This window comes from Eumetopias jubatus, unplaced genomic scaffold (assembly GCF_037043125.1).
Source record: "Eumetopias jubatus isolate StellerSeaLion01/CBP00866 unplaced genomic scaffold, mEumJub1_p1.0 scaffold_1, whole genome shotgun sequence".
NCBI classification, from domain to species: domain Eukaryota; kingdom Metazoa; phylum Chordata; class Mammalia; order Carnivora; family Otariidae; genus Eumetopias; species Eumetopias jubatus.
Window position 1 is genome coordinate 150178762 of NW_028274807.1, and position 24850 is coordinate 150203611.

Genomic DNA, 24850 nt, shown 5'->3' on the forward strand with positions numbered 1-24850 from the left:
CTGTGTGAGGCAGCCCCACCCACCCCATCAACCCCCTCTGCTTCTGCTCTCCCACTCAGCACTCCAGCTACACTCTCCTCACTCAGTACTTTAAAATGGCACATGCTTTCCTTTGCTTAGAGGTTCTGCCGTAGCTGCCCAGCTAACTACTGTGAATCTTTCCAATCATGTGTAGATCAACTAGCCACCTCCCCTCTGGTCTTCTTGCACTCAACTATTCATTTTCATGTCTCTCTGCCCACTAATTTGTAAGGCCCAGGAGGGCAAGATCTTTGCTTTGTTCACCAATAGATCTTGTGCTAAGTAATAGGTACTTGACACATGATGGATGGATGGATGGCAGGGAGGGAGGACGGGAGAACGGAGGGAGGGAGGGGAGGGAGGGGAGGGAGGGGAGGGAGGGGAGGGAGGGGAGGGAGGGGAGGGAGGGGAGGGAGGGGAGGGAGGGGAGGGAGGGGAGGGAGGGGAGGGAGGGGAGGGAGGGGAGGGAGGGGAGGGAGGGGAGGGAGGGGAGGAATGATCAGGCCACCCTGAGAAGACAAAGAGGAAGCATGAGGGTACGGAACCCATCTCCACTTTGGCAGTGACATCCACCTACCTCGAGCCATGTCCAATTCGGTGCATCTCCGGTCGGGGTTGGTGTGGACACGGCACTTAAACACAGCCCCAGGGGACTTCACTGAAGTGCTGTACTTGGACTCTGCCTTTGGTGCACCCACAAGGACCCTGCACATCAAGAAGAAAGAACATTCTGTCACAACCCAGTACCAGGAAAGAGGAGGCTGATGGTTAAATCCTCACCCAGCCATAGGTGGGCTGCCTGAGCGCTCCCTGAGAAACCACACCCCAGTATTATCCTGTGGTAGGGGGCCCAGGTGGGAGAGCCTCCTACAGTGAACCTGTCAGATTTTCTCCAGGCACATTTAAAGCTTCAGACTGACTGGGAACACATATAACCAAAGGGTTCCTATCTAGAACCTATAAAAAAACTCCTACAAATCAATAAGGAAAATCCAGATAGCCAACAGAACAGTGGGCCAGATAGTTGACGAAAGAAAACCAAATGGCCAATAAACGTATGACAAGATGCTCAACAACATTAGTTATCAGAGAAATCCAAGTGAGATACCACTTCACGCCTACTAGGTTACACCAAAAAGACCGAGGACATCAAGTGCTGGCAAAGATATGGGGGAACTGGAACCCTCATACCCTGCTGGTGGGAGTGCACACCATTATGACCACTTTAGAGAACTAGCCAACAGTTCCTAAGAAAGAGGAACATGGGCCTACCCGAGCACCCGGCGATCCCGTTTCCAGGAACATACCCCACAGAAATGCATACGTGGGTCTACCAGGAGACATGGACAAAGATGTTCACAGCTAAAAATGTCATGGCCGAACACTGGAGAAGACTCAAAGTTCCACCCGTGCCAGAACAGACAGGTAAATGGTGGCACAGAAACACAACAGCATTCTACACAGCAATGAAAATCAACGAGCACAGTCTCACAGTGTGAGACTGTGGCCACACACCGAGTCCCACAAAGACAGCACTGAGCAAAAGACATCAGGCCCGACAGGCACTCACTGTCTGATTCCATTTATCTGAAGTCCGAAGCAGCTGGAATTTAACTGGTCTTAGAGGTCATGCTCTGGGTTACCTCTCAGGAAGAGCAAGGGGGGGCTTCCAAGAGTGCTTACGATATTCTATTTGCAACCTGAGTAGTGTCTACACAAATGTGATAACTTTTCTGGATGTGTGTGATACTTCAGTAAAAATAATAATAATAATAAAAAGTAGGAAAGTTGGAGATGCCATTTCTCTATGTCCCCCTTCTTTCCCTTGCCCCCCACCACACACAAAGCACGTATAAAGAAATAGCAGGAGGGTAGAATTATAAACCATATCCTTGACCCCGGTGCCAACCAGAGGTAGAAGAGTTCACATACGAACGGGGCAAGAACGAAGCTGCGCATCCTTCATCTTGAACAGGAGGCTGCTGTGGGGATGAGCTCTCCCCCGCAGGGCCCCTCCCCACCGGAGGACAAAAGCAAGAATTTGAAGAGGACAGAAGAGACACATTCGGGCTATGTGGACACAGAACATGGGGGAAACTGGCAACAAGCTCCCCTACATTTGTATGTATTGTTCCCAGAGAGCAGTCAAGCACAGAGCTATCGCAGAGAATACTAACTGGTACCAATCAGGCACTGTGTGCCGAGCAACAAGCCATGTGGAAAAGGCCTTGTAAGGTGAGACTTTGAACAAGAGCTACACCTGTGTCCAAAGAGTAGCAAATTCCAAGCCACTGCTCAAGGAGAACATGAGCTGCTCCTTCTGTGTGGCAGACAGGAAAGGAGATGCAATTCTCCTCGAAAGGTACCAGGCACATTGTGAAATATACTATACCCCACTGGCCTTGGAATAGAATGCAAGCGGGAAAGTGGGCTAGCAGAGGTTAGAATGACCCCGGACAGGCTCCCCCCACTTTGTCCTGAAGGCCACCTTCACCTTGGGATCATGATCTTCACCCCCAACCTGGCCACAGAGTGACACTGCACCCTGGCTGAAAGGAGTGGAGATCTAGAGATCAGACAACAAAATTCTGGGACCCTCAGATGGACCCACAGCAAAGGCTGAACAGCCATACCAATCTGGCTCAGAGATGTGGGTCCTATCTTAATTCCCACTGCCTCCGAGCCCAATCCCTCAACGCCCAGAACACAAAGGATCGCTGAGGATACACGGAGCCAGGAAAACCTACCCTTACTGGAGTGTTTCTTTCCAGGTCGGTCTCAAGAGTCTGTACTTGATTCCGTGCAGCGTCTGAGAGGCACAGGCTCCGAAGCTTCCCGGGAAGCCCCTCAGTCGCACCCCAGGAAGCTGCCCCTCCAGGAGCTTGCCCACAGCTCCCGCTCCTGAGGCCTCCCCACGGTGGGCCCCAGCTGCAGACTCCCCAGGCAGCAGTGGGGCTGGAACCCAAAGCCTTCGGAAATCTGAGCAAGCACTTTCCCACACGGACCACACCAGGGGAGTCGGGCTGACTCAAATGCATGATGACACGCAAAACGCAACTCTAGTGAGAAGAAAGCCACATTAAGGGATCCATTTCCCTACTGACTTCTGGGGCTGAGCTTCAGAGCCACCAGGACAAGCCAAGGGTTGCTCTCGATAATGCCAGTTATGTTTTCACAGGTGAGAAGAATTAGCAGTTTGACAGGTTGAAACGGCCAAAACATCCCCGGCCTTTCCACGTGTCAGGTTGTAGGAGCTGAGGAACATAAAATGCCTCCTGCGCTCAAAAACCCCAGCGGGACGGGGCTGGGTCCCAAGGTTCCCACAAACTCCAAATTTACATTAACACAGTGAATAAATGTCACTTGCAATTCATTTTGTAAACATTACAAAAATTAGACCAAGGGGAGAATTATTCTCATACCAAGGGAGGGAAATGGCTGCAAGAAACAAGCTGTTTCTGTATCCCAACCCCCGCCCCCAGCAAATGTCACGGGAACCCTGGTCATGACAGCACCACTGGGCCAAATTCAGCGACCGAGGTTCACAGGTTATCCTGGGAAAGGACCCTGGAGGGCGAAATCCCAGGTACTGCTTCTTCTAGCCTAGAGCTGAGACCCAGAGGGGCGAAGTTTATATCAAAATCTCAGGCGGAAAAAGGATCCACTGAATTGTTTTTCCCTTCCAAACCCAAGGTACTCAGGGGTTCGACCAATGGCTAATTAAGCACTGATAACAATGCTCTGGGTCCAACTCTCCATCAGCTGGTCAGATGAGAAGGTTTTTCCCAAATCCTTTGTAGTGGGAAATGAAGCAAGATATGGGGGGGGAGGGTGTAGACACGTATGCGCTCACTGGGATGGCACGGTGTAGCACGAGCTTGTATCTCTGTGTTTACAGAAAGCTGTGGCTTCCTCCGCAGCCTGCGCTCTTCTTTACCTAGGCCACCAGCCAGCAAGACTGCTGCTGCAAGCCAGCTGATGAGCCCGTCTCTTCTGAAGTTAGTTCAGTGGGCTCTCCGCCAGGCCAATCCCAAGAGATGGAGAGCATGCAACCGCCCAGAGTTCAGGACAAACCACCACAAAGATGCCATCTGCCTTTTCTCTCATTATTCTCTGAGTTATAAAGAGACAGCCTGGCCACTTCCAATATTCTCCCAAATCTTCCCTGGTACCCCTGACAAGACACTGAGAAGTTTCCTTCCTTTGTACAGTTACCATATGGAAGGGCCCGAGTGGCCCCACCAACAGGCTCCCGTCAATAAATCATCAGGCTGATTTGCACCTTTGTGGGCTACTCCAAGTGTGGTCCTCCGACCAGCAGCCTGGAGAACACCTAGGAACTTGATGGAAATTTGGAATCTCAGATGCTAAATCAGAACGTGCATCTTAACCAGCTCTCTGGCTGACGTATCGTCTAAGAGGCACGATATAACCACCTACGCTGATTACAAATCATCGTGTTCCATTTGGAGCCAGTGTGAACAGATGACTCTTGAGAAGTGCGACTCTCCTCCTATCCTAGCCCCAGTTAAAGATGCACTCAAACTGCAAAGACATTTTAGAGTCCTCTCATTAATTCACAACTCTAGCTTTCTAATTACAAGGACAACCAGCAGGTATCTGGCACTTGGAGTGGGCACGTGCTGGGCGAGGCTCCTTAAAGGCAGAATTGCATTTAATCTTCAGAGCAATCCTATGGAAGGCATGATTATCCCCATTTTACAGATGGAGAAAACAGGTGGCCAAAGATAGTCACAGGACATGCCCAAGCCCACAAACACGGCGAGGTGCCACATGGCAACACACACCCCGGCAGTCGCGTGCAGTGTCAACCCCACTATTCTGCCCACCCCACAGCAGCCAGAGAGCAGGAAACGGGAGCCAACAAGTGCAGAGCGACCAGCCACCTGCTGCCAGCCACCACATGTGATCTTGCATGCAAAAGCCCTCATGAGGCTCAGCCCTCACAGGTGGCTCCCAGGTTAGAACTTTGATTGGGAATGTCTGTCATGCCCCAAGACTGGGATTTAGAATAGAAAGAAGCCCTTTACCTTTCCACATCGGGCTGAATATCGATCACCTTCTTGTTTTTCTAAAACGTGTACATTGCTGGCACAGAGATGCCCAGAGTTCTCACATCTGTCTGGAGATGGGGGCCCATGTGTTCATCTGCCGGCACCAGTTATGCTCCCGGGTGGTCCGATCTCTCGCTCAAGGTAAGCCTGTTGGGCAGGTTCTTGTGCATTTTACTCAGAGGTGGTGGGTTACACCACTGGTAAGCAGCAGAGCTCGGATTTAAACCCTGGGCATCCACGTCCAAGGGCGTCCTCCTTCCAGTCCTCCAAACTCCCTCCTCTTGTGGCAGTTTAAACACCCTCTATTTTTCCGACACGGTCACCTACCTCCTCAGTGGTCAAGCTGGCTACAAAGAGTCCACTTCCGCCACCACCCATCTGCTCTGAACCCATCCCTCACATCAGGAGAGCAAACAGCAGGTAAATGCCCCAGCTAGCGGGTGACAGAGAAGCCCCAAGCTGCCTCCCCGGGGAAGGCTCCCACCCTACCCACAAATACACAGCCGTGGTTCCTGAGGGCAAAATTACAGTGCGATCGAGGACGGCAACTGGGCATTGAAAACCTTACATGCATTAGGCTTACTTTCGTGCATTTGAACCCAATGCCAAAGCTTCCCCAGGGACCCATGTGTCAGTCACATGAGTGGAATCTAATCATTGCGTGTCCCACCACACTGCCCAGAAACCCCAGGAATCACTCCGCCTCCCTCACTGGGCAAAAAATAGCCAAGACTTGAACAGAGAGAGGGCTGGTTGGTGCCAGGGAGCCACTTCTGACCACATGGGACCCTCCACTCCCAGAGAGGAGAGACTCTCCGGGGCCAATGCTTGCCACCTGGAGCTGGTGAACCTGAAAGGACTCAGAAGCTCCTCTTTTTACAGTTGGGGAAACTGAGGCTCTGACTCAAACCAGGGGATACTAACTGTGTTTAAGGGTTTTAAACTAATAGTTCTGCTTGAATTCTAAGCTTTGAGGGCCAGTTACTCAGGGGGGTAACATGTAAGAAGCACGGGGCTAACACAGGGTTCAAGTTCTGCCACAACCACTGACAAGAAACTTACCTGAGGTCACATAGCTTAACTAGTCTGGGCCTCGGGTTTCCTCCTCTGCAAAATAGGAAGAATTAAAATGTACCTAGTAAGGGTTCTTGCAAGGTTTAAGACAGTGTTTATAAAGTACCTAGGACGGAGCTTGGTACAAAGTTGGTGCTCAGTGAAACGTGAGAATGTTAGACAGTAGGCCAAACACCCTAGCACCCAACTCACCCCAGCTCCCCCTCTTGACAGCACTCCCAGGAGCTCATCAGAATCAGGAATTTATTCAGACCCTCAGCCGAGCTCATAGAAATCCAGGAATGGCTCGGACACTCTCACCACTAGCAGCAGACTGCAAAAGTAGCCATGATTCTCCATTCTTCCTGTATCCATGTCCTTCTCCATGGGGCTTTGCAACTTCTTCCTTCAGGAGGTACAGTCTATTTCCACCCTCCAATCCCTTGAAAGTGGGCAGGCCTTGTAACTTGCATTGGCCAACCAAATGTGACAGAGGGGGCATGGTTTGACTTCCCAGCTTTGGCTTCAAGAGACCACGCATCCTTCTGCTTGCTCTCTTGGCACCCTGCCCAGCCACCACGGGTACAAGCCCATGCTGCTGGGGGACGAAAGCCACGTGGAGATGAGCCATCCCAACTGAAGCCATCCTAGACCAGCCGGCCAGCGAGCCCACCCAGAAGCTGACAGGAGACACATGCATGAGCCCAGCTGAGAGAAGAACCATCCAGCTGAACCCAGTCTAAACTGCCGACTGCAGATTCATGAGCTAAGAAATGGCGATTGGTTTAGGCCACCGGGGCTTAGGGCAGCATGTGACGCTGCAACATCATGGGAATAGAAAACAGATCATCAAGATAGGACAGGCCCCTTCTGAAGGGAACTGGCCTGTGGCACCTCCACTGTCCACTAACTGCTCCTGAGTCCAGCCCACTGACCTAGCTCTGCAGCCAAGAACTGCTATGACTGGTTCTCCAGCTCCCCGGTGTCCTTTCCTGCCCCCAAAGGAATCTTACTGCCAACCAGGACCACAAACTTTTACTGAGGGCCCTGATAGGGGAAAGGCAGGGTGGGGTGACAAACAGCCCCGAAGAATGTGCCGCCACCTCCTCTCCAGCTCTGTGAGCTCAGGCAAGTCCCCTGGCCACTCAGGACCTCCCTCATCCTTACAAGATGATACAAATGCACAGTCCCCTTCCCAAGACAGCAGGGAGGCACAAAAAGGAATGGCAAATGGCAAAGTGTTGGCAGGCGGGTGCATCCAGGACAGCCCGACTTTTGAGAACAGGTAGGAGTTTCCATCTGTCAAGGCCAAGAGCAGACAAATGCTCTCAAAAGCATGGGGGCACTTTTTCCTCCTCCTTAGGATATGGATACCTTGGACAGGGGCTTGATGGGGGAGGGGACAGCAGCAAGGCTGACCCTGAGAATGGCCAGACAAGCATTAAGTCAAGTCCATCTGGGTTCAAATCACAACTCTGCAATCTACTTGCTGGGTAACTTCGGGTTTGGCTTCTGCACCTCATAGTAGCCCCACTGCATCAGAGTGAGCAGGAGCATAGCACCTCTGGCACAGAGAAAGTACTCACAAAGGGCTGGCAATAATATTTTTACCCTGGGAACTTTAGGTTGGAGCTAAGAAAGGGCGGGAGAGGGGTACAATCCAAACGCTGAGTCAGAGAATGAAACAGGTGACTTCCATGCCCAACTGAGACAGAGCAGCCACTCAGGCAGGGTCCCCCTCCTCGGAGAGGCCTCAGTCTGCTGGTGGCTCTGTCAGGGACTGAAGTGTCCTTGGAGGCAGCTGCCCTGGCCGGGGCCTCGGGTCTTGGCAGATGCACCAAGAAGCAGCAGCTGGAGAAGGAAGCATGGTAGAAGGGCCAATTTTCTCCTTCCCTACCCCCACCCCCCCCCGCCCCCAGAGCATCAAGTAAATGCTAAAATCCAAGAGCGGCAAGCTACAGACTCCTGGGGGGTTTGAGTAAAAGCCATGGGGTCCTCCTGGTGCTTTCTTGTGATAATTTTCTTCTCCAAGAAGAACAGGTCAACACTTTTACCTTTATCCTTTTGGACTAAAATTCTCACCACGACCCCCAACCGTAGAACTCTCAGACTTGTGTTGAGCCCAGGATGGGGGGCCAGAGCTCCCCACAACAGGGGCAGCCTCCCACCTGCTTAGAGAAGAATGGAGCATGCAAAGCTCTGGGATATACAATCCCACAGGTCTCCAATTAAAGGAGCCATCTCAGAGCCTTTCTGGAAGCAGGATGTAAATGAATACACAAAATTGCAAATTTATGTAGAGCATGACCAAAATTTTAGAGACCGCACATAACAAGTGCATCTTACACAGGACTATCTTGTTCATTTCTGTATTGAGTATGGACACACTGATTTTGATAAACAAATAAAGGTATCAACAAATGTACTGAAAGCACTCTTTCAGCATCTCAAGTCAGGATGAAGATGACCATTAGTTCCCACGGCCAGGTCAAAGTAACAATAAAAAGAACTACTGGTATTTATCCAGGGTTTCCTATGTGCCGGAGGTAGTGTTCCAGGCTTTGTAGACATCGCCTCATTTAAGGCAAGAATGCAATGAGGGAGAAACTATTATTCCTCTTTTCCAGAGAACTGAACAAGACTCAAACAGCTGAAGGGACTGAAGGCCCCCCAAAGGTCCCTGAGGCTGAAACAGCTAAATGGGGGCGGGGCTGACCTTGAAGCCCACCCTCGTCGCTGCCATGGACTTGTGGCACTCTCAACAGCCCCCCTTTTAAGGCATAGGAACCACGGGTTTGGTTGTTGCTAGGAAATCAAGGGCCACAATGAAGGCAGAGCCAGGAAGAACGCCACTCCCTGTGTCTGGAACATCCACTCCCTAGGACCCATCGCGGTGGTAAGAGGTGCAATTGCACATTTTGGAATATCCTGCACAATGCCGGTTTTGCTCTCGGCTTTGTACACATCGCAGCATTGGAACACGGGCCGGCCAGGACAGGGTAGGAGGGGCCACCTGGGCTTCGACACACCAAGGGATGTGTGGACACAAAGATGGTTTTGTGTTTTTTAGTTTCAGGTTTTGGGGGACACAAAGCATCCTCTCTCACACATTGGCCACTGGCGCAGAAAGTCTGACTGGGCGGGTTTCTTTAACAAAGTTACAAATCCAAGGGTGAGTCCTGAACATTGGCCGCCACAGCTACCTTCCCCATCCCCTCTCCAAATAGAGCTGCTTCTTAAATGGGAATAAAGAGATGGTAACAAAAGCAGCCCAGGAAGGTTAGAATGGATATATAGAATATTCCAGAATGTGCCATCTTTCCTAGGACACTTCTATCTTACCCTCACACAGATGTGACAGCAGGCCCTACAAATGTCCCTGGCAGAGTCTCTGGGTCCCTGTTTACTTGGTGATCAAGCATCTCTGGAAAGCAGAACCCCGGTTTCCCCCCACAGGGGGCCAGTAGGTCATGAATAAGTAATGAGTCCCCCACAGGGAAGCTACCACTAAAATAATTCCAAAACTTTCCCAGCAAAGCCAGGCAGGACACAACCTCATGAGACAGATGCTTGGATGCCTTGAAGCCCCAAATTCAGACTCCTGACTCTGTGAGCGGCAAAGACACACACCCCAGCTCTACCACTTTGGCCATGTGACCTGGGCAAGCAATGCCTCTGTGGGTCAGTGTTCCCCTTTGTGAATGGGGCTAGAGGGACAACCAGCTGAGACTCAAGAACATTAAATGAGCTGATGTATCTAAAGCATGTACAACAGTACTCCACACATGGTAAGTACTCAATGGGCCTGGCTGCTGCCACCATGTTGCTTCAGCTGTGAACTGAAACTCACAACAAAAGACTTTTCTGCTCTCCCACAGAGCAGAAACTGGGGACCCAGTGAGCCTGTGGTTTCAAAGACTCTAGATTTTTCCCAATCTGGGATTCACTTTCACTTTCTAAGGCTCCCTCAAAAAAAAAAAAAGTCATGATATAACACTTTCTTCTGCTTTGGTTGGTCACTAATCCACTTGGCTTAATGGTTTGTGGTTCACAAGGTACCAGGAATGAGGGACTACTGCTCCCTCTGGTCAGGAGCTCATCAGCTGCCCGATGCTTCAAAGTAAAGGGGGGCTCTCTCCCTCCTCCATCCTTCCCCTGCGACATCCCTGAAATCAGGAAGAGGCACCCTGGGAGTCAGCCGGCAGCTAGAATGCTCTGGAGTCTGCTTTAGGTCAGAATCCTAATGTTCCCCATGCTGACCCAGTGTAATAAGCAAAGGCACAGATAATCCCCACCCAGGATGGCTGGCCGAGGAGCACATCGCATACCTTCCTAACAGCAACTCACAAATGATGGGCTCCATGGCAGCCATGGAGGCGTGCATCCCCGTGTCACCTCATGTCGTTCAGCTGCAAGGGGGCAGTCAGCTGACAGTCCCCAGCGGCAGCCCCTTCAGCATGGCGAGAGCAATCATGCTAAGGCCATGCTCCTCCCAGGCAGGCCCAGCCAATGACCAATTATGATCTTGGTGGGGGGAGAGGGGGCTCCCTGTCGAGTTGATAGACGCCCTAATCGGATCTACAGCACAGTCTGAGGCTCTCCCTAGCCAGTCCTGCTCCCTGCCCCCTATTCTTTCATAGCCCCTACCCGACCCCCAACACTTCTCTCGTATTCCTATCTCTGCCTGAGCATCCGCTCCCAGAGGACACTCACGGACGCAAGCCCCCAGTCAATGTGCATTGATCACCCAGACCGGGGCAGGCTTTGGACAAGGTAACTAAGCTTCAGTTCTCTGACTGGCAAACTGCAAACCACTCACCAGCTTGTCCCGAAGATTCAACTAAAGACTAGGATGCCTGTGAAAGCCTCTGACCTCTTGTAGATAGATGCCCAGCAAATACTCTCTGATGGGATTATCAATTTTTATTTCTTAAAGTTAGAGCCTACTCCCTTGATTTCTGAGAACACAGTGGCTGCTTTTAATACACGTGGAAACATTTTCCCTAGACAAATCACAGTAAGAGTTATCAGAAAAAGACCATTTCCGGACCAGCAGCAAGTCCGTGGGGAGTCAGAGTTGGCTGGGGCCCAGCTCTTCACACCCTCACACCCAGAGCTGTTAGTGACTAGCTGAGAAGAGTAGTCTTCTTGCCCCAGAAGGTTCTCCCCTGGTCAAGACAGCTGCCTCTGCCCCCGCCAGGTTTCAGCACTAGCTCAGGAAACAGCACCCTTGCCAGATTCTCTAGCTCCTCAGGGAAAAACCCTGGAGACCCCAAGAGACACTCCCTGGGACCCTAGAACTCGGGCCTCACACACACACACCATACCTTCCTGAGAGCTTACTGCAGGGCAGTAAGAACAAGGAATAAGGTCTGAAAATGCGACTTCCAGAAAAACCAGATGGAGAGGGGAGCCACACTCCCACCTGAGGGCCTGACATGGGCCAGAACTCTGCAAAGACATGCCCCGCGCAGGTTAGGAGAGCGGTCACTGCCATTTCTGGATGTCTCCCCACAAAGACGGGCAGTGGGGGACAGCAGGGACCATGATCCCCGGGTCCCCCCTCGAGAGGTTTTACCTTCACGGGCGTCTCCCTCTCTGCCCCTCTGAACAACCAGTGCCTGCCCAAGCACAAGCCTCTCCCCCATCAGAGCCCACAGCTTAGATTTTGCCTGGGACACAATCCCTTCACTTATCAGATGACAGGTGGTTTCCATTCCCAAATCCCTCCACCTTAGCAGAGCTGCCACTCCGGTGTCTGACAAGGGAAAAGACAAAGAAGTCAGCCCCCCTGGCTGTCCACTATTAATCCTGAGCTTGCTTTAAGCATCCCCCCGCCTTTTTTTTTTTTTAAGTTTTATTTATTTGACAGAGAAAGACAGCAAGAGAGGGAACACAAGCGGGGTAGTGGGAGAGGGAGAAGGAGGCTTCCCGCTGAGCAGGGAGCCCAATGCGGTGCTCGATCCCAGGACCCTGGGATCATGACCTGAGCCAAAGGCAGACGCTTAACCGACTGAGCCACCCAGGCACCCCTAAGCACCCCCACTTGTTTTGATACACAAATATGCCAAGGGTTCGTTTCTCCTTTTTCTTCAGTCCTCATCTCATCTTTGTCTAGCCCTTTAGAACTTAACTCATTGCTCTAAACCAGCCCTGTCCAACACTCTCCGCGGTTAAGTGTCCAGTACAACAGCCACTGGCCACATGTGGATGGTGAGCACTTGAAATGTGGCTAGTATGACTGAGAAACGGAATTCTTGATTTTATTTGGTTGTAATTAATTTGTATTTAAATAGCCATCGTCTGGCTAATGGCAACAGCACTGGCAGTGCGTCTAGCTCGTTCTCTTAATTCTCAACCTTAATGCAAATGGAGAACGTTATGTTCTCCTTGGCTCTGAATTACCTCCTATTCCTCACTGAATGATGCTCTGACAGCCTTAACAAAGCAGAAAGCAGGCGTGTCTTCCATTTCCAAGCACTTGCTCCGTGCCTGAGCACAGCCGTCTTGATGTGTCCCAGGAGATGGAGCAGGAAGCACGTCGCCAGAAAGGAAGCCAATGCACCCAATCACCTCGGACTCCAGGGCGTCTGGGGCAGAGAGGAAGGACGGGAGGGGAGGGGTGTGAAAGAAACCCACTTTGGGGGCTGGACGCCAGCCGGGCTGCATTTATTTATATCACAGGGTGTTACAGTTGTCTGCCCTGCAGCTGAAGAACTGGGACACGTCTAAGGAAATGGGACAGAAATCGGCTTTGTTCATATTCCCTGGCACCTACTGCTGTTGCTCAAAGGGTGCAAGACGACTTGGGGGCAGGGGTGGTGGCGAGAGGTACAGGAGAGGAAGCTAGCTCTGGCAGGCAGACACCCTCTGAGTGCTGTCGGAAAAGAGGAAACTGAGTCATGTGCATGTTTGTATCCAAACAGATACAAATGACATCTGTAACACTGTCCAGGATATTCGGGTCCACCTGGCCATGGGGACAACTCGCACTGCCTAGAGCACAGCAACAGAGGAACCAGGTTCTGGGTCTGGGCTCTTGCTCCTGATGCAACAGGACTGCAAAAGCTGTGTTCAAGCCCCAAGGTTTAGAAAAGCAAGGTCACCCCCAGCTCTAGCAGGGATCTAGGACTTTCTGACCCATGACAATTTTGGCTTAAAAAAAGAACCCACAGGTATGCTCGGTTATAGGATTCAAGAACAAATCCTAGCTCTCCTGGCAGAGCATACACACGTGCTTTGTGATGTGTACCTGGGGTCCGCCTTAATGCCACGGACCCCCAGTGGAAGAGCCCACAATGACCCTGGTGCCTGGGCTCTATCCCCACCCCCTCCAGCACATTCTTCTTGCTCCTTAGCGTATCTACAACAAATCCTTCTACCTGTAAAAAGGTGTTTAATTAGCAGGATGCCAACTTATTAAACCACTAATGTTGAATTAAGAAGCTAAAGAGTAATTTCCTAAGAAAGACACCAGATACAAGGTTAAATTACCATTTTCCTTCTTTTCAAAGTTTCAATGTATAACTTTTCCTTTTCATGTCTATCACTTACTTCCCACACCCATTTTGACTATTTGTGATCTTTTTAAGTTCCCCTCATGTAGATGGCTAAGCTCCTCTCCCACACTGGATCAGTCCTTTAGCAAATCATTCCAAAACTCCAGGGCCTGAATCAATGCATTTCTCTAAAGTACACACTTTACCTTCACTGGCACTTTGAAAATGCATAGAAAACGCCTCAAAATCTCCCTCCTCTCTGACCCAGCAATTCTAAACCCAGGAATTTACTCGAAGGAAATAATTAAGGATGTCCGCAAGGCTTTAGTTACAAGGAGGTTTACCCCTGCTGTTGTTTATAATCATGAATAATTGGAAACAACCTACATGTCCCTCAAGAGGGGTTAAAAGATCCAGGGCCCTGGGACTGCCTGATAGGAAGAGACCATCAGTCGCTAAGTCAATCAACTAACCCCAGAGCTAAAAGTTAAGATAGAGACATAGGGTCGCTCCAGATTCCACTGAGCCTGAATCTTGTAAATTTAGGGTGACTACCTTTAAGAAAATACAAAATTAGGACTATAAGATGAGGCACAGGGTCTTGCTAGGGGACCATGTGAGTTAGGGGTCTTTGGTGGAAGTTTCATTAGCCCCGTGGCAAGTCTAGTCTTGAGAAAGAAAAGAAAGAGAAGGGAGAGGAGGTTGGAAGTCTATTGCTTCAAGAGCCGCAGCTGACAAAGCCTGGGCAGCATCATCAGCTGAGAATAATGTTCACGGTCTAAGACAAAGAATATTTGGGGGAAGAGAGAGGAGAGAAAAGGATAAGAAGGAAAATACTTGGAAAAAGCCCCAGGAGCACAGATATCAGGGACGTAGCAAAAACTATGATAAAAATTAACACAATGTGGGGCAAAAAAAGAAAAAGGAAATTTGCTTTAAAAAGATTTCCGTCAAGTTTAGTCAGTACCTGGAAAACTATAGGGACAAGCCCTCCAACGGGTAGAGCAGCATGCTCATATCAGGCGCAGACAGGGTACTTTTGAGACCAGCAGGCTGGCTGTTGATGGGTTCCTTTTGAGGAACAGGGGTACTTTTGAGACCAGCAGGCTGGCTGTTGATTCCTCCCAGAAATATCTGCCCCACATCTTCACTGGCACCGAGGCCACGCACCAGCATTACCTTCCAGTTGCACCCCCCCCCCCGCCATATACCCTGGGTGCCAAGTTGAAGGCCAGTCTGTCATTTCCCACAATTGCCAAGTCTATTCCAATCACAGTTTTTCCTCATCTCCTTTTTGAAGCAAAGCAGGTTCAACTTTTTTCCTATGTCAAACTCGCTCTTGCCTCTCCCCCCCCCCACCCCCGCCCGTTGTTCTCCACCTAGGGCAGCTCTGACCTGCGGCCGATCCAAATCCAGGTGATCAGGTCTTCTTCTTCTCCCCTGAGCTGAGCCATTAAAGAGCCCAGAGGCGCAGCTCCACTGCCTACCTTTTTCTCTAGAGCGCCCTGCCCAGAGAAGCCCTTCTATTCCTCACTGCTCTCCCCACAGACTTTGTGCCAAGGTCACAGTCCAGGAGCCCAGCGGGGGATTCTGGGATGTGTTCTCCAACGGCTCCTGCTGCATTCTCTACCAAATTCAAAGCCCACTGAGCATGCAGGACATGGAAAAGGTGTTCAGCCTGCTTTGCTTTAAAAAGGGGGATTTGGCAATGCAGAAAAAGGCAGTCTGGCCTTAAACTCGGCAACTGGGGTAAATGGTAGGGAAGGAGATGTGGAACTGGACAGGGGCTACACAGGACTTTACAAATTGGTTTTCTTGAAGGCAGTTCTCAAAAACATGATTGTTAACGGGCTGGCCAGTCACGGAGTCCCATCTCCCCCCTCCCCACCCCGTTCCAGAAATGCCTCGGGACTCAGATCTACAAACTCACCCTTTTCGGTCAGCCTCTGTCCAATTCAGAGCGGGGACTGTCCCTCAGAGCTGCATGCTGAGAGCACACACTACTGACCTCGCCTTCCCAGCCTGCATCCCCTAAGGACACTCACACTGGTGACCACACAATAAAACCAACTCCAGACTAGTTGTCACCCAGGGGCCCACTGGGCCATGACCTTGAATAGGGGAACTGTCTGCGGCCTAACGCTCTGATGAAGAGGTGACCCTTGTGTGCTGTGGGATTCCCACTTGTCCAGGGAAAGGGTCAAAGAGGGACCAACCCCATCTCAGAGCTTCTCCTCAGGGGCTGAGCACTCAAGCACTGTACCTCTTAGCCGATAGCTCTTAATGGGGAGAGCTCCCACCCTTTGGGACTCTCAGGGAGCAACTGGACTCCTTGACCTCTACAGAACCACATTCCTCTCCTAAAACAAGCACTCCGGGTCAGAGGACCTGTGTGAAATGAGGCCCAGGCTGCCCCAGAGATCACCCGCCAGCCTTATCACCCAGGGTCCTGGACCATCCTCCTTTCCAGCATCCTGGACCCTCTCTGCTCGCTTCTTCAGAAGATCTAGTAAGGAAGGAGAGGGCCTCTGGACCGTAATGTGCCCTTCGGGCTGCCAGACACTCACCTCTGGGGAGCCCCACTCCTCCCCTACACACACAGCCTGTCCCCCTGACGTCCCGGGGTCACCGCACTTCCTTGGCGCCACGCACCAGAGTGGCTTGAAGCCGGGGAGCGCTGGGTGGGGTGTCACCAAGAGCTCCCCGACACCGAGGAGTCTACATCTCGAGTGCCCGGTCTCTTCGGGCCCTGGGGCATTCGGCAGAGGCCCCTCGGGGGCAGAGGAGCCAAGTTTCTTAGCGACCGAGAGAGCTAAGGCTCGTCGGGCTGGGAGGCCGAGGGGACCGCTCTCGGGGCTCTCCCCGCTCACGCCGGCCCGGCTGCCTCCGACCCCAGGCGCCCACCGCAACGTCGGCGGGACCAGAGACCGGCGGCCGGCGTCCTGCCCGCCTGTCGTCTGCGGCTGAGCTGCGCGTCGCCGAGACCTTGCAATCTCCCCCTCGGGACCGCGGCGTGGAGGCGGCCGGAAAAGGCAGCGGCGGCGGGCGGGGGGCCGAGGCGCGGGCGGGGGCGGCGGCCGGGCCGGGGCCGCGGGGACACTCACCAGCGCGTGTTGTCGTGGAAGTGCTCCAGCACCGCGTAGCCGAAGAAGGAACCGGCGGGCCCCTGGAAGCGCACGGGGCGCTGCGGATCGAGGTTGTAGGCGCCCGCGGGGGTCCCCGCGGCCACCAGCGCTAGAAGCAGCGCGCGGAGCCCCCCGGCGCCCCTCCGCGCCGCCGGGCCGCCCATCCCCAGCCGGCCGCCGCCCTCCGCTGTGCCCCGCGAGCAGGGCGCCGAGCGCGCGGGCGCCGGGGCCGCGGGGTCCGCCGACGGCCGGGAGGCTCCCGGAGGCGGGAGCTCTGCGCTCCGACGCTGGCGGGAAGCGGCGCTGGCCCCGGGGCGGTAGGCCGAGCGGGCGCCGAAAGCGAGCGCAGGGGCGGCCCGGAGCGGGCGGCGTCCTCAGTCCGGCCGAGAGGTCTGCGCGCTTGGAGCGAGCGGTCCCGGGCCGGGCGGTGCTGGACTGCGGAGAGGCGCGCCCGCGGGGTGGGCGGCCCGGAGGCGAGTGGTGGGACGGCGCGCCGGCGCCCTCTGCCGGCCGCGAGCCCACCCCGGGGATGGCGCCAGCGGCGGGAGAGAGTGGGAGACCCGCCCGGGGGGGCCGGGGCTGCAGCACCTCCCACCGAGCCCTGGGCCCCCAGGCCGGGAGAGGCTTCCCTAATCCTCCCCGCAGCTGCGTGCTCGCCCGCACTGCGGGGGTCGCGGGGTCTCCCGTTCCCTCTCGGTCTCACACCGCACCAAGGACCAAAGGAAGCCGGGTTAAGGATTGCGTTTATATTCTAGCCCTGCCCATCTGCTGCCCCTTGACCGGGCTGTGAGACAACCCAGGGGAGAGGAAGCGCTCAACCAATGCCACCTGAGGTTGTTACTAACAACCAGATCCACGAGGGAGTGAACCGAGCACCTTTCCCTATTCCACTCACCTGGTCTCCTACACCATTGATCCCTTAGTGTGGTCTCCGCACCAGCAGCATCCACATCACCTGGGAAACACGTAAGAAATGTACCCCAATCGGTTCCACTCCAGACCTGATGAATCAGAAGCTCTGAGGGTTGGGTTCCAGCTGTACATGGGGAGACAGGTGTAATTGTGATAAAATACACATAATATAAAACTTACCATCTTAACCATCTTTAAGTGTACAGTTTAGTGGTATTAACTACATTTACATTGTTGTGCAGCCACCACCACCCATCTCTAGAACTTTTCTGTCTTGCAAAACCGAACTCTATATCCATTAAACAATAACTCCCCATTCCTCCCCTCCCCCAGTCCTTGACAACCACCATTCTACTTTCTATGAATTGGACTACTCTAAGTACTTCGTGAGTGGAACCATATGTGGCTAACTTATTCCACTTAGCATAATGTCCTCAAGGTTCATTTGTGTTGTAACAGGTATCAGTACTTCTTTCCTTTTTAAGGCTGAATAATACTGTATATATATGTTTTCTTTACCTATTGATCCCTTGATGGACACTTGGGTCGGTTTCACCTTTTGGCTACTGTGAATAGGTGAATAATACTGCTATGGATGTATGGGTACAGTTACCTGTTGGAGATAACTGCCTTCAGGTGTTTAGGGTATATGCCCCAAAGTAGGATTCCTGGACATGTGGTAGTTTAATTTTTTGAGGAACCACCATAATGTTTTCCACAATAGCTGCATCATTTTACATCCCACAAGCAGTGCACAAAAGTCTAACTTCCTTACATGCTTTTAACACTTGTTATTTTCTGGGTTGCTTTTTTTGTTTTTTTTTAAGAGATACATATGTAGTAACCATTCTAATGGGTGGTATCTCACTGTGGCTTTGATTTGCATTTCCCTAATGATTAGTGATGTTGAGCATCTTTTCATGTGCTCATTGGCCATTTGTGCATCTTATGAAGAAATGTCTGTTCAAGTCCTTTGCCCATTTAGCAAAGGACTGTGTTTAACAATCTGTGATTCTGATGCATGCTAAAGTTTGAGAATCATACCACATCAATACCATATCAATATTGACACACCTTTATTTTCCTCAAGCAACTATACCCTGTAAGCCATTAGAAAGCAGAACCTACTATCTAGTTGTTGCTTGAACCCATGTTCCAAAACCAGCCTTAAGTTACAATACAGGCTCCCCAGGGAAAACAAAATGAGAGCTCTGCCTCCTTAACCACCTGCTCCCAGCTGCTTACACACATATCAGAATAGACCTCTGGTCCCAAGGGCCCCAATTATTATGTAATAAGTATGATATTATAGAACTATAATTATATAATTATTACAGAACTGTAAGATCTATAGTGATGTCCCCCTTTTCATGCCTGTTACAGGTAACTTGTGTTTTTATCTGTCTTGGTAGGAGGTACTAATTTTTTTAAAAGATTTAATTTATTTATTTGAGAGAGAGAAAGAGAGAAGAGTGCATGCACACGCGAGAGAGATCATGAGCAACAGAGGGGCGGAAGGAGAGGGAGAAGCAGACTCCCTGCTGAGCAAGGAGCCTGATGCGGGACTCTATCCCAGGACGCTGGGATCACGACCTAAGGCAGATGCTTAACTGACTGAGCCATTCAGGCACCCCAGAAGTTACTAATTTTATTAATCTTTTTAAAGAAACAACTTTTGACTTGGGCAATTGTTTTCTATAATACCTTTCCCTTTTTTTTACTTTAAAATTTTATTTGATCTCTATTTCCTTCTTTACTATTTCTAATAATTTCTTTGGATTTAATTTGCAATACTTTTTTCTAGCTTCTTGAGATAGGTGCTCAGGTTTTTGGCCTAATTATTTTTCTCATATATTTTATAGTATACAATATATTCTTTAAAATATATAAACATATATAATATATGTGTGTTTGTATACACACACACACAAAATCAATTTCCCTCCAGGGACTGTTTGAGCTGTATCCCACAAGTTCTGCCAATATATTGTATTGTCATTATCGATCAGTTCAAAATATTTATTTACTTACTATTTATTTATTTATTTATTTGAGAGAGAGAAAGAATCTTAAGCAGGCTCCAGGCCCAGCACAGAGCCCAATGCAGGGCTTGATCTCACAACCCTGAGATCATGACCTGAGCCAAAATCAGGAGTTGGACACTTAACCAACTGAGCCACCCAGATGCCCCCAGAATATTTTCTAATTGCAGTTGCGTTCTCCTTTGTCCATGGAAAATGTATACCTTAATTTCCAAGTTGTGGGAGATTTTCTATCTTTTTGTTACTGATTTTTATTTTTTAAAGATTTATTTATTTATTTATTTATTTGAGAGAGAGTGTGCATGTGGCAGCGGGGGCGGGGGGGGGGGGCAGAGGACAAATCCTCCCCATTAAGCGAGGAGCCCCACTCAGGGCTCAGTCACACAACCCTGAGATCATGACCTGAGCCAAAATCATGAGTCAGGCACTTAACTGACTGAGCCACCCAGGCACCCCTTGTTACTGATTTCTTAATTCCATTATGGTCAGAGTACATACTCTGTATGTTTTCAATCCTTTGAAATTCATTGAGATATGATTTATGACCCAGCATGTGGTCAACTTTGGTGAATTTTTCATGTGCATTTGAAAAAAAAAATGTAGGGGCACCTGGCTGGCTCAGTGGAGCATGAGACTCTTGATCTCAGAGTTGTTAGATCAAGTCCCAATTGGGTATGGAGATTACTTAAAAAATAAAGTCTTAAAAAAAAGAATGTAGAACACGTTGTTAGAACTATCGTTCTATATATGTCAATTAGGTCATGTTTGTGAATCATGTGGCTCAAAATTTATATATCCTTATTGATATTTTGTTTGCTTATCCTATAAGTGACCCAAGGAGATAAATTAAAATCTCCACCTACAATGGTGAGTTTGGCTATTTCTAATTTAGTTCTGTCTTAGTTTTTTCTCACATAACTTAGAGCTTGTTTTAGATACAAATTTAAGATTCATACTGAATTGGCTCTTTTATTGTCAATGAAGTTTGACCACACTATTGTGGTTTTCACTACCCGTGCTCTCTTCTTTTTACCTTTTCCCTCTACAACAGAAACTAGAAAATGGTTTGAAACCTCCTGTTGCCTTCCCACTCCTACAGGCTGGAGCCAGAGCTCCTTAGCAAGACTGAAAGCAGGGTGGGGGTCTCTACCCTTATTTCCAGCCCCATCCTGTGCCCCCTTTCGGCCTCACTGCCATGAACGCTCCAAAGCATTGACACTCAACTTCTGTCTGTTCCCTAAATGCATCCGGCAGGGATTTTCAGACATCTGTGCCTTCTCCAAGGTTGTTCTTTCCTCCTGAAATGTCCCACCCTCTTATCCAAATGGCAAAATATCACCTATTCTAATATTCTGGCCCAGACTCACCCTTTATGTAACACTTCCTCTGCCCCTTTCTCCTCTGAGCTCCCACAGCAGTGTTCACATGCCTGTATCTCAACACTTATGATATTTTAATCATATTTTTGGCATTCTTCTAGAGTGTAAGATTCTCTACATAAAAAAAGAATATCTTAATTATCTTTGTATCCTCAAGGCCCAGCTCAGTGCCAGGAATAGATAGATGCTTAAACATTGTTGAAAGAATGAACTGCTTGAAGAAAAGCAAGCTGAGTAAAAACAGTAAGCCCTTTGGGACACCTGGGTGGCTCAGTCAGTTGAGCATCGACTCTTGATTTCAGCTCAGGTCATGATCTAAGGGTCCTGAGATTGAATCCCCGTCAAGCCCTGCATTGAACTCCATGCTCTAGGGAGTCTGCTTCTCTCTCCCTCTCTCTGTGCTCCTCCCTCCACTCTAACATACTCTCTCTTTCTCAAATAAATAAATAAAATCTTTAAAATAAATAGATAAAACCCTTTGGAAGAGACTCTGAAGGAGAGTTTTAACTTTCTCTGAGTTTTGGTTGTGAGGGTAAAAAATGATCCATTCTACTTTTAGGAAACAAAACCCAAGTTTCCATTGATTGCTAGTAAGTTTCCAATATCTATACTTCCCATTTTCCTAACTTACAGAGCTTGGAATTATCAGAGCATTAATGTATCTACCTTAAAAAAATAAGTAAATGAAACTATGTTTCCCAATCTCTCTTGCAAAAGGGGAAGCCATGTAACAGTGTCTGGCCAATGAGATATAAATGTACACTGTGGGGGGTGGGGCTTCTGGAAAGGTTTTTTTAAAGGGGAGCAGACTCAGATGGCCTGTGGCTTTCACCCTATGTCCTCCCCTCTCTTGCCTGCATCACAGACAGAGGTCATGGCTGGAGATGCAGAGGCCATCTTGAGAGCTACCTCAAAGTGAAGACCAGATCACAGAGACCTCAGTTCCAGCATCCTCCAGCTGCCACTGTTGACCTGGGCTGCCTTCCTCAGGACTTCTTATTATATAAGAAAAATTAAACACCAATTCATAGGAGCCACTGCTTTTGAGGATTTGGTTATTTGTAGCTAACTCAACACTAGAATGAACAGTTCCCAGAACAGATGCCCCTAACCTAGGGTTCACACAGCTCTATAGGTAGCTTCAGAGGTTCTGAGAGCCCTGTGGTTGGCAGAATAATGTCCCCCAAATATGTTCACATCTTTATCCCTGGAAGGTGTGAATATGTTACCTTATGTGGCAAAGGGGACTTTGCAGATATGCTTACAGTTAAGGACTTGAGACAGCAAGATTTTCCTGGATTATCTGCGAGGGCCCGATCTAATTATCTGAACCCTTCTAAGTAGAGAACCTTTCCTGGCAGTCAGATAAAAAGATGTGACCATTCAAGTAGGGGCAGGGGGGTGCTACATTACTGGCTTTGAAGATGGAGGCAGGGGTCCACGAACCAAGAAATGAGGGCTGGAAGCTGGAAAAGGTGAAAACGAATTGTTCCCCAGAGCACACAGAAAGAAGTGCAGCCCAGCAACACCTCAAAGATAGTCTGGTGAGACCTGTGTCAGATTTCGGACCTCAGAACTGTAAGACAGTAATTGTGTTGTTTTAAGCCACTGAGTTTATGGTACTTTGTTACAGCAGCAATAGAAAACTAATACACCCCCTAAAATTGTATGCAAAATGGTATGTGTGGGTGTGTGGAGCTGTGCGTTGGTATGTGTGTTTCTTAGGGAAAGATGCGTAGATTTCAACGAATTCCTAAAAGGGAAGGTAGTTTAAACTTCCACTTATAAAATAAATCCGGGGGATGTCATGGACAGCATAGTGACTGTAGTTCCTAATACTGTATTGAGTCAGGGACAGCAGGGGTTAGGTAGGGAGAGATAGGTAGGGACTACATGACTATTCTCACATGGGGGCTAGTGGGGGCTACGTGATCAGGCTCATCAAAAATCTCAGCAATGCTGAGGCATAAGGAAACCAGAGATAAAAGAACAAACCAGACCCCCCTGCCCTGGGCATTAGAAGTGGGGTCTTTTTATGGCAGTCACATGGTGACCAACAAAGAATGACCAGACCCCAAAGAAGAAGCGAGCCATTAAAGATGTTATCACCAGTCCTTACTCAAACCAAGACGTCGCAGGAATGATAAGGCCACAAGCTCCCTGGTCAGTTCTAAATAAAAAGACTGTAGGTGGAGGCCCACACTGGCAACCCATTTGGGACCCCTCTCACTCTTGAGACCTTTTTCTGTATTCTTGCTTAATGAAATTCTGTCACCTTTCTCACTCTCCTTTGTCCATGAGATTCTTTCTTCAACTCTGCGAGATAAGAACCTGGCTCTCCTGCTTCAGTATTGTATATTTGAAAGCTGCTGAGAGGATAAATCTTCAAAGTTCTAATCACAACAAAAAATATCTGTAACACTATGTCAATGTTAACTAGACTTATTGTGGTGATCATTTCACAATATATACAAATACCGAATCATGTTATATACCTGAAGCTAATATAATGTCAATTATACTTCAATTTAAAAGAAAGGCACAGTAGTTGTGGTTTTTTAAGGTTTTATTTATTTGAGAGAAGAGAGAAAGAGAGCATGAGTGGGGGGAGAGGGGCTGAGGGACAGAGAGAAGCTGAGCAGGGAGCCTGACACGGGGTCCCCAAGATCATGACCTGAGCCAAAGGCAGATGCTTAATTGACTGAACCACCCAGTTGCCCCCAAGGTAGTTTTTAGAAGGTTAGAAACCACTGATCTAAACCACACTGATTTCAACCTCTATAAACTAAATTTTAAAAGTGATAATGGGAAAATTGTAGCAGTAGTCACCAACAAAACACCACCTCCCAAACCTGGCTGTACATCAGACCCCCCAAGCAACCACTGAAAAAGGCAGATTTACAAACACCCCTGAGTCAGGTCTAGAGGTGAGGCCCAGGAATCTACATTTCAAATACCTCTCAGAAAATTCACCAAGTAGCAGGTTTGGGAAGCAAGGTCCTACAAGAGAGTCAGAATTCTGCATTGTGTTCCTGAACATGTGACACCACTATACGACAGGAAAAACATAGAATTTGGCTTCACATGGAGAGGATTTAAATCTCAGGTCTGACCAACTGTAATATTGGTATGTCAATGAAACAGGGAAACTAATAAATAAATAACCTCTGGATGAGCTTCTTGGGACATTATTGTCTACCTCTAAAAGTCTAAACATTTGTTATTCATATAATCTGACATCAAGCGTGAGCTCAATTTCCTGGTTGCCAGAATAAGCTTTCCTGTAGACACTTGATCTGAAGTATGAGTCTGTAGGATGACTACTGGGGGACAGAATGTTTCAAACCTGGCCATACAGAATGCAGATTTCTTCATGGGGGCGTGCCTTTAGGAAAGCGGAAACCCTTGTCAAACTTTCTAAGTGAAATGACAACTGGCTGCTTTTCCTTCCTTTTTACCCTCCCACTTCAAGAACTGATCTGTGAAAAGTTTTCTGTTAACTCTGGTGGTTACAAGTTTGAACAGACGCTATCAGCTTACCTATCATTAGCTTCTTCCACAATCTGCCATCAATTTCTCTCAGGCAAACTTGACTTCCTCCCAGAGCTGCCGAAAGCTGTTGAGAACATCCTTATCACAACAATGAGAAAGAACTGGTTTGCCCTCATTCCCTCCCTGCCCCAGGCACAGCGGAATAATGTATTGAAATGATTAAATGTCCCAATGGAAACATTGGTTTCTCCT

General features: G+C 49.4%; 1 protein-coding gene across 1 annotated transcript in view; it reads right to left on the reverse strand.

Moving 5' to 3' along the window:
• Positions 1 to 16965, reverse strand: part of ITGA9 (integrin subunit alpha 9) — a 333429-nt gene extending 316464 nt beyond the window's left edge. Inside the window, exons 1-2 of the mRNA XM_028107025.2 lie at positions 16753 to 16965; positions 599 to 726 (exon numbers count right to left, since the gene is read on the reverse strand). Coding sequence (XP_027962826.1) covers positions 599 to 726; positions 16753 to 16937 — 313 coding nt within the window. The 5' untranslated portion in view covers positions 16938 to 16965. The remainder of the gene's footprint in view (positions 1 to 598; positions 727 to 16752) is intronic.
• Positions 16966 to 24850: the final 7885 nt, after the last annotated feature.